Raw genomic sequence first — 10254 nt, 5'->3', positions numbered from 1 at the left:
AGAAATATCATTTTGGTCAAATATCATAGGTTTCTTAATTTTTGGTTAATTTACACTGATTTACATAGATATAATTTGTAATTTTGATCATTTGAATAATTGTGCAGGAATTTCTAGACTTATTGCATGGATTTTTAGCCTTTGAGAAAATTTGAGTTGAAAGTGACCACTTTCAGAAGTGATAGTGGATACTACAAAGACCCCAGATTGCAAAAAGTCTACTCGTAGCTACTTTGAAATCCATAGTGACAACTACAGCAAGGCCAAAGTGCTACAATGTTGCGCATAGCCACTTTCAAAACTATAGTAGCTACGCGCGCTGTGCATAGCCACTTTTAGATCCTATAGTGACAACTCCAGAGGGGAATGACAGGATTGAGAGGCTGCACGTAACTACTATCATTTTCATAATAGCTACTATGGGCAATGACCACTTCACTATAAATAGATTTTTGGAAATTAGGCTCGAGAGCTTTTTACACTTTTAGATTTTTGCCATTTTGGGAACAATTGCAGAGCTTAGGTCAGTCTTGGGTGACAGCCAAGGCCCCAACCTAGAGTTTGATTCACATTTTCTCTTTACTTTCCTTTAATTTTTACATTCATGTTATTGAATTATCTTTGTTTTCATCTTGTATTTGTGAGACCCATCCTCATGGAGGGCTAAATCCTTTGTAATATCCAGTGAGTTCACTTGGATTCTTGAATTCTTAGGTTATTAATGTTAATACAATTCCTTTTTCTTTCATGAATTTCTTTTTGCCAGTCCTTTGAATTGAATTAATGGTTGAATGAGGGGGACATTGCTTAATTAACCCTAATTCATTTTAATGAGCTTTTTAACTTGGGTTGTTTAATTCTAAGTGAATTTCTAAGGTTGTGTAATCTTAGGAAAAAGGGTTGGAGTCCATTGAATTTGCTTAAATTCGTAGGGAATTTTAAGGTTGATTCTCGCTTGTTGAATTAATCTAATTCAAAGGAAGAGGAAGAGTGTTAAATGTTGAGAGGAATAGTGATAAAATCACGTGAATGAACAAAGGATTGCAACACTTTATTGATTGAACTTTACCATTTTGTTTTTGCTCCCCTTATTGAATCTGGAAATCAAACAAACCCCCCTTTTCAATTGCTTTCATAGTGATTGTTTGTAATATGTTTAATGCACATTTTCAACCAAAGTCATTAGAGACAACCTAGGCTTGCATCCTAGACTACACAAAATTTCTGCATACTTTGATGAGGATTGGCGACAAATCTTTATGCAAATCTTAGCGATCATTAACCAACAATGAACGTGGGTGCACCACAGGCCACACACTCTCCTCTTGACAATTCACACTGTGAAGCGGAAGCTATCCGACGTTCATCCATGGTGTGAATTTAGTAAGTCCCTGAGGTTGAGGGAATTAGGAATCTGTGATCATAGTGTCACAGTGAGTGTGGCTAACGTGCAGTGAGCGCGTGCGTGTGGATTATTTGATGGTGCAGTGAGTACACCTGTGTATGAATGAGAATGAAATTTTAAAATTATTATTTTATGCCTGTTTGATGCACGATTGGGTTATGTTAATAAATGTGTGAAATGTGCAAGGTGAGTGTTCGGAGGGCAATTGTACCCATCGAGAAGTAATAAAGGGTTCTTAAATTAAGTTCCCAAAATATCGTCCCACAAGGATTGATTTTCAATTACTAAGAATTTCTTAATTCAATTGTTTAAGCTTCAAAGATATGAGATTAATTAAAAAACAAGAATTTATAAAATCAATTATAAAACTACGAGCAAGGAATACAATGCACGTCTTGGTTAAACTTATTGGAGAGGAACCTAGGGCATATGGATTTTCTCATTCAATCCTTTATGTCATTCTTCTGTTTAACTCTAAATTCGATTTCCTTGTGATTACCAATCATTCATACGAATACTATTAATACCCAATGGTCATGCAATATTAATATTCTTTTCTTTAAATCAACATTCCCAATGGTCATGCAAGAAATTTAAGAAAGCTTTAAGAGCCTACGAACTTGTTAATTTAATAATGATTAGAAGTGAAAGATTGGTTTGATCCACCTAATCCTTTGTCTCGTTTTACCCTATAGATCTATTAATTAACCGAGGTACGGTCGCCTGACAATATAATTAATTAGGATTAAAAGAGAAGCGCAATAGGATAAAATCTGATCACAAAACGGAAATAAAATTTAAATTCAAACATCAAAATTCCTACAATTCATGAACAATAGTTCCCATAGCCCTAGTTATGGACTTAGTTACTGATGCTAAAGAAAAGAACTAAAATAATCATAAACAAAGCCATAATCAAAAGAAATAGCAAACTAGAGTATAAGATGTGTTCCCAGTCTTCAAGTACGATGGCTTGAAGCTCTAAGTCTTGCCAAGTATGTGCCAAGGATCCCGTGCAAGAGAGACGAGATCAGATGTATTCTAGAGTCAAAGCCAAGATGTAAAAACGGTCTCTTTACGATGCCTAAGATCTTCCCTTTTATAGGATTTGAAAATCTTAAAAACTCTTCATAATTGGCCTTTCTGCAGATGAGCACGGTCGTGTAAGGCCTTAAGCACGGCCGTGCATGGGCTAGAAGCACCCCTGTGCTTATTGAATGGGTTTGGGCGTGCTGACTGTTGCGAAGCTCTAATCTTTCATCAATTTGGGCCTAGAATGCACGCAAAATCCACTTGCAGCCTCTTTATACCAAACTACACAATTAGTATATAAATTAGTGTAAAACCCAAATAAAATAAAGGTCAAATATGAATATATGGGCTGTAAAAGAGGGCTTAATTACAGACTCATCAACTCCCCCATATTTATCTGTTTGCTTGTCCTCAAGCAAAGTGCTGGTTAAGAGTAACATAATAACTTAAAACATAATACCACACAAGGAACCCGAGATGAGGAGATAAAGAGAGCAACAAGAGTAATATCACTGAGCATAAGCAATCGAAAGGATTCCCAATTAGAATCTTATATTTCCATACTTTTCACTCAAACATCAAACTGAGGTACTCTACTTTCTTCTCTCACTAAGGGACAAAATAAGATATCACTCAATTCTCCTAAAGAAGAGTGTACTACTATAGGCTTGACTATAAACTGACTCTCCACTAAATCAATTAAATGCAAGTAAAAATCATGAGGTCTTTTTCATGTTATAATGTGGCCAAGGGGTTATAATAATTGAGGTGAGATAAATGAAAGAAAGGGAATATACAAAGGGGGTTAATAAATTTTAACAATTACAAACATCCCCTAAGTTTATAAATAAAGCTCTTAGAGTATTTTTTATATTTTTGTATGTGGACAATATCTTTACTCTTCTCTCCTTTCAATCATATATAACCTTTTTTCTTTTCTTTTCTTTTCTTTCATTTTCTTTTTCATACGTTCTTTCTTTCATTTTGCACATGAGAGATATAGAGGAGAATTTATCAAACAATTCAACAACTCAATTGCTCCATTCATAAACTCAAGGTCATCAAAATATTTTTATAAATTTAATGCAAGGAACCAAGAAAATTAATAAAGCTCAAAGTGGGCAACTAGTTGTATCTCAAACATGCTGATGGCTAAGAATAAAAATTCTATTATGCCTCAATCACATTAAAAACATGCAATTAAAAAGAAAAGTCTTAAGTCGGTTTCAAGTCAAGTTCTAGAACACAAATCCTAAGGAGACAATCACACAAAACAATGAGGAAAGGGGTACAATTAATTAAATTAAGATAGAAATCTCCTTTAAGGCTCAAAACTCACATATGTGAGTTAAAATTTAATGTAAAGCATAAAAGTAAGGAACTTAGCTAATTATTAGTTTCCAAATGAAAGTATAACGCCAATAATAATCACTCAATATGCTCTTCTATCTGGAAAAATTGGGTTCCATGAGGAAAAAGTTTTAAATTATCATAAAAAATAGTATAGGCACTTTATTCAATAACATGCAAATAACAATTATATAATTAGGAACTACTCCCCCATACTTAAAGTGAAACATTGTCCTCAATGTTTGAAAGCAATCAAATTAAAAAAATGCAAAGAGGGCAATTGAAATAAAAGGAAAAAGGTTCCCTGATAATTCTTGGCGCGACGACTTTGGGTGAGGGAGCACAACCATGCTTATGATGTAAAGCTTCTCTCACAACTACGACTGAATACATAGGCGTGCTTGGGATGAGCACGAGTTTGCTTTCATATCAGAGCTCAAAAGTGTGTGCGGGAACGATCAACTCTGTTCTTCCAATCTTTTAATATGCTTATTCTTTATTCTAAAAATAAAATAAAAATAGCAAAATTAAAATAAACAAAAAGAAATAAAATTTAAATAAAATAAAAGATACAAGTTGCCTCCTGGGAGCGCTTGTTTAACGTCACGAGCCTGACGTTCCTGTTAAATCATGGTGGGAAGAAGGCATGAGTCTCAGAGGTGACTCCCTTGATAAGCAATTGTCTCCCCAGCAGCTTTGCCTCCCCAACACCTATTACATCAGAAAAATTATTCATAATATGGGGATTAGAATAAAGAGAAGAAAATTTAAGCTCTAAATCAGGAGGCTTATTAATGGATGTTTTAAGCTTTTGTCTTTTCTTCTTCTTATATTGCTTCCTCCTTGGCTTTCTTCTCGTGGTTCCATGCTTGACATGAATTGAAAGAGGAGAAGCAACATCCACAGTGCTCACAAAGTGACAAGACTCTTAGCTAGAAGGGTACTTAAAAGAATTGAAAACTTGGAATACAACTTCTTCATCATCTAGCCTCAGTGTAAGCTTCCCTTCTTGTATGTCTATGATGGCCCTGGCAGTGGTCAAGAACGGTCTCCCTAGTATGATGGGGACATCATTATCTTCCTCCATGTCAAGTACCACAAAGTTAGTAGGAAATATAAACTCCCCAACTTTTACAAGTAAGTTCTCCATTATGCCTTTGGGGTATGTTATTGATGTATCTGCCAGATGAAGTGACATGGAGTTCGGCTTAGGTTTATGCATTCCAAGCTTCCTGAAAATAGAATAAGGCATAAGATTAATACTTGCTCCTAAATCACATAAAGCTTTATCAATATGAGTTTTTCCAATTGTGCAAGGAATAGTAAAACTCCCTGGTCCTTAAGCTTAGGTGGAAGCTTTTTAAGGACTATAGCTGAGCACTCTTGGGTGAGCTTCACAGTTTCATGTGCTCTCAACTTTCTTTTATTAGTCAAAATCTCCTTTAAAAATTTAGCATATTTGGGAATTTTGGAGATAGCATCAATGAAAGGCATATTGATGTGCACTTTGCCCAATAAGTCTAAGAAATTGTGGAACTCTTCATCATAAGGAGGGTGACCTTGCAGCCGCTGTGGGAAACCAATAACCTTGGCAATTAATTCAGAGATGAGAAACAAATTCAATTCCCATTGATAAGAGTTCCTCTATGATTAGTTGATCAAATTTCCATTCAATCACTAATTTAAAAGCAGAATCAATCACTCAATCCAATCCAAAACTCAAAGTTCAGATCCAAAATCAATTCAACATTTTTATTTCAGATTCACAGTTCCTAACCACAAAGAGTTTAAGCAAACATTACAAAAAGAGAGGAGAAGAAAAGAGAAAAGAAGAAGAGAATAAACAAAGAAGAAACATCTTCAAGCCAATCTCCAATCTAATCCCTCAAGAAATGAAGCTTGGTGTTCGTCCTCAATCTCCCTCTCTGACTCTCTCAACAACAAAAACAAAACGGAAAATGAAAAAATGAAAATTTCTTTTTCTCCCTTCCTGAGCTAACTGTCTTTTATAGAATTCCCGCTCTGCTAGCGTGATCACTTTTGCTGGTGATAGTAGCCACGCGCACTTCAAAGTGTTCACTTTTGTTGAAAATAGTAGCTGATAAATCCATATTTTACCATGTTTTTAGCATAGTTTTTGGTTAATAATTAGGAAAATAGTTCTAAAATATTGATTTTCAAAACTATTGATTTTCTTAGGGATAAGTGGTCTTAGTTTTGCAATTTTTTGGTTCTAATTCGTAATGCAATATTGAACTAAATTTGGCCTAAGGAATTAGGGAGCTTTGGTTGAATATTAGGACCAATGAATTGAGGAATCAATCTTTGGTTATTGTAAAGAGAAACCGATTAACAATCAATCAATTGCTTGAATGTTCAGAGGTAGAACTGAATTGATATTGATATTTTAGTGAAATAAATTCCTAACTTTTCTTCCATTCGTAATTCATTCGAATAGTACAAATTAACATTCTGTTTCTAACAATTTCTCATTTCTTTAATTCTAAAATTTACTTTCTTGCATAATGAAATCTGTTCAATGAATTGTTTGGTGCAAATGGTTATTATCTTGTGAATTGGTGATTGAAAATAAGATCCTAGAGGACGATACTTGGGACTCAATCTGATTTCCACATTTTATAACTTGCTACAATTACCTAGTACACTTGCTAGTAGTGAATTACATCATTTAAGTACTATGATAAGAAAATGTGTATCAAGTTTTTGGCGCCGTTGCCGGGGATCTTAGTTTTTAACATCATTAGTAACTAGAGGATAACTAGATTGTACCATTTATTTTCTATTTTTAATTCAGTTCTGTGTGATAGTTCAATTTCGTATTAAATTTTGGTAGTGATTTTACATATATTAGTTGTTGTAATTTTAATTTTTGAATATTCCATTGCTGTTCTGTTTTTAAATAAACAGAGGTTATCTCTTTTAGTTCTTGAAGAATATTTTGATTATAGATTCTCTACCCTTCATTGCTCTTTGTTCTAATCAAAGTTCAAGTATTAGTGTTTGTGTTTAGTTTTCCTTGTGTTATATGCATGGGAAGAATAAAGACAAATCTGTTCTTGTATTTGATCCAGACATAGACAGAACTTTGAGAAGGATAAGGAATGACTTGAGAGCGAAGAACTCAGCTAAAAAGAACCAGAATTCGCAGTTTACACCTTCTTCACCAAACTCAGCAGAAAAACAAGTCAATTCTCCAACTTCATCTGTAAATTCAGAAGCAAAGATGGCTGAACCACATAGACAAAGGACTTTAGGAGACTATGGAGTACCTAATATGCACGGATACAACTCTTCTATTGTCAGACCAACCATTCAAGTCAACCATTTTGAGATTAAACCTGCCTTACTTCATTTAGTTCAACAAGATCAATTTTATGGTTTAATTTCAGATGATCCTAACTTACATATTTCTAATTTTCTGCAGTTATGTGATACTATAAGGATTAATGGAGTTAGCGAAGATGCAATCAGATTAAGATTGTTTCCATTTTCCTTGAGGGACAAGGCAAAATGTTGGCTCCAAGCCCAACCACAAAGGAGCATAACTACTTAGACAGATCTAGTCAATAAATTTTTCTCTAAATATTTCCCACCTTCTAAGGCTGCAAAGCTAAGAGGAGAGATCACATCCTTCATGCAGCAAGAGGGAGAAACCTTATATGAGGCATGGGAGCGATACAAGGAACTCTTGAGAAGATTTCCACATCATTGCATACCAGAATGGATGCAACTAGAATGGATGCAACTTGAAACCTTTTATAATGGGATGAATCCAGCAACTAGAACCATGATAGATGCAGCTGCAGGAGGTTCTTTGAACACCAAATCACTAGAAGAAGCTCAAGGAATTATAGATATGATGGCCTCCTCCATGCATCAAAGCTGTAGTTTGAGACAATCAACAAGGAGTAATGGCTATGAGGCAAAACTTCTTGAAACTTTTTTGATTCAAAATCAACTGCAAAATCAACTGTTTTCTGAGCAAATAGCTGCACTCACCCAACAAATCAGCAACTTACAAGCTGCACCAACCCAGAATAATCCACTTGTGTGTGATTTTTGTGGAGGGAATCATGTAAACGGAGCTTGTGATGGAAATAATTCTGAATCTCAAGAACAATTCAATTATATGGGGTATTTTCAGAGACAACAATCTTCATTTCCTCCTAGTTTTCAATTCTCTAATAATAGAAACTAGCAGCAACATAGCTGGAATACCCAAAATTCTAATTGGAAAAATTCTAACTATGCTATTCCATTTTCAAATGCAGGACCAGCAGCTCAACAACCTTATTTCCAAGGGAATCCAACCAACCAACTTCAAGAAAATCAGAGGTTTTCTAAACCACTGAATGAAAGCCTGAACGAAATGGAAGAAACCATGCTACAATTCATGAAAGTAACACAAACAAGCTTCAAGAATAAGGAATCTTCCATGAAGAAATTGGAAACTCAGATTGGACAGTTAGCTGAGCAACTGTCCAGCAGAGAAGATGGGAGATTTCCTAGCAACACAGTTATAAATCCAAAAGAACAATGCCAAGCTGTGATGACTAGAAGTGAAGCTGTTGTGGGTAGTCCAAAACCAGCTGAGAAGAGAGAGAAAACCAAGGAAGAGGAGAAGATTAAATCTGAACTAGAGGAAGGGAACTTCACCCTATTAAAAAGAGAAAATTCAGAAATGGATACCTTCCCTAAAACTGTGAGAAGAACAAAGAGGCAAATTTTAGAAAACTCAAACAAGCCTCTAGATGAAGAATAATACAAGCAACTGCCTTATCCACAAAGAGTCACTAATCTTAAGCAAGAAAGGCAGTATGAGAAATTTCTAGACGTCTTCAAGAAGCTCCAAATTAATATACCATTTGCTGAAGCATTAGAACAAATGCCTTCATATGCAAAATTCATGAAGGAGTTGCTTTCCAAGAAGAGAAAGTTAGAAAATGACAAGACAGTCCCTTTGACTGAAGAATGTAGTGCTATTTTGCAGAGAAAGATGCCTCAAAAATTAAAAGATCCAGGCTCATTCAGCATTCCATGCTCTATTGGAAGTTGTACAATAGGAAAAGTTTTGTGTGATCTTGGGGCAAGCATCAACCTTATGCCTCTTGCCATAATGAAAAGACTTGGAATAGAGGAAGTCAAGCCAACAAGCATTACTCTACAACTTGCGGACAGATCGTTTACTTATCCATATGGTATTGTAGATGATTTATTGGCAAAAATTGACAAGTTTATTTTCCCTGCAGATTTTGTCATTTTAGATATGGAGGTGGATGCCGATATTCCTTTAATATTGGGTAGACCTTTCTTAGCTATAGGGAGAGCTTTGATTGATGTGCAAAAAGGGGAATTAATGCTTAGAGTGCAGGATGAAAAGGTTACATTTAATGTTTTTGAAGCACTTAAACATCCTAGTGATGATAGCACTTGTATGAGAGTTGATATTTTAGAATCTATGTCATTTCCTCAATTAATTGATAATGTTGACGAATTTTCTATGTTAAGGGAAATTATAGTTGCAGGGAATTCACAAGCTGCTGTAAAAAGAGAAGAAAAATTCATGGAATATGTACAGCAACTTGAAACACTGCCTATTATTCCTTTATCCGAAAATTCAGCAAGAGAGGAGCTTAAAAAAGAAGAGGAAGAAGAGAAAGTGGAAAAACTTGAGCTGAAGTAATTACTGTCTCACTTGAGGTACTCTTTTCTAGATCAAAGACATCAATATCCAGTGATTATAAGCAATAATCTCAAGGGAGATGAAGAAGAAAAGCTGCTGAGAATTTTAAGGAATCACAAATCTGCAATTGGATGGCACATCTCAGATTTAAAAGGTATTAACCCATCCTTTTGTAGACATAGAATTCTGTTTGAGGACAACTACAAGCCAGTAATATAGCCACAAAGAAGGTTGAATCCAGCTATGAAGGAAGTGGTTAGAAAAGAGGTAATGAAGCTATTGGATGCAGGAATAATCTACCCAATTTCAGATAGTCAATGGGTCAGCCCAGTTCAAGTTGTTCTTAAGAAAGGAGGAATAACTGTAGTGGCAAATGAAAAGAATGAATTAATACCCACTAGAACTGTAACGGGCTGGCGCATGTGCATTGATTATAGAAAACTTAATGATGCAACAAGGAAGGATCATTTTCCATTACCATTTGCTGATCAAATGTTAGAAAGATTGGCTGGACATGCATTTTATTGCTTTCTTGATGGATATTTAGGCTATAATCAAATAGCGGTGGATCCAATAGATCAAGAGAAGACTGCCTTCACATGTCCATTTGGAGTATTTGCATATAGAAGGATGTCATTTGGACTATGCAATGCTCCAGCCACATTCCAAAGGTGCATGCTATCCTTTTTTTTAGATTTAGTAGAAAAGATCATTGAGGTCTTCATGGATGATTTTTCTGCATTTGGCAATTCTTTTGATGATT

The 10254-nt window shown here is 35.0% G+C and overlaps 2 protein-coding genes and 1 non-coding gene across 3 annotated transcripts; 2 read left to right on the top strand and 1 right to left on the bottom strand.

Moving 5' to 3' along the window:
• Positions 1-6833: 6833 nt before the first annotated feature.
• Positions 6834-8570, top strand: LOC113874171. Its single transcript, XM_027512393.1, has 3 exons — positions 6834-7313; positions 7410-7977; positions 8080-8570. The coding sequence occupies exons 1-3, from the start codon at positions 6834-6836 to the stop codon at positions 8568-8570; spliced, it is 1539 nt and encodes a 512-aa protein (XP_027368194.1).
• On the bottom strand, positions 7416-7522 carry LOC113848647. The gene has a single exon (XR_003501911.1). It is a non-coding gene; the product is annotated as a small nucleolar RNA R71 (small nucleolar RNA).
• A 144-nt stretch (positions 8571-8714) lies between the features above and the next one.
• LOC113874170 lies at positions 8715-9491 on the top strand. Its single transcript, XM_027512392.1, has one exon. It carries the CDS (start codon positions 8715-8717, stop codon positions 9489-9491), a length of 777 nt encoding a protein of 258 aa, XP_027368193.1.
• The last annotated feature ends 763 nt before the right edge of the window (positions 9492-10254 follow it).

Source organism: Abrus precatorius, unplaced genomic scaffold (genome assembly GCF_003935025.1).
Source record: "Abrus precatorius isolate BTA unplaced genomic scaffold, Abrus_2018 Scaffold8, whole genome shotgun sequence".
In the NCBI taxonomy this organism is placed as follows: Eukaryota; Viridiplantae; Streptophyta; class Magnoliopsida; order Fabales; family Fabaceae; genus Abrus; species Abrus precatorius.
This window is presented reverse-complemented; position numbering and strand designations above follow the sequence as displayed.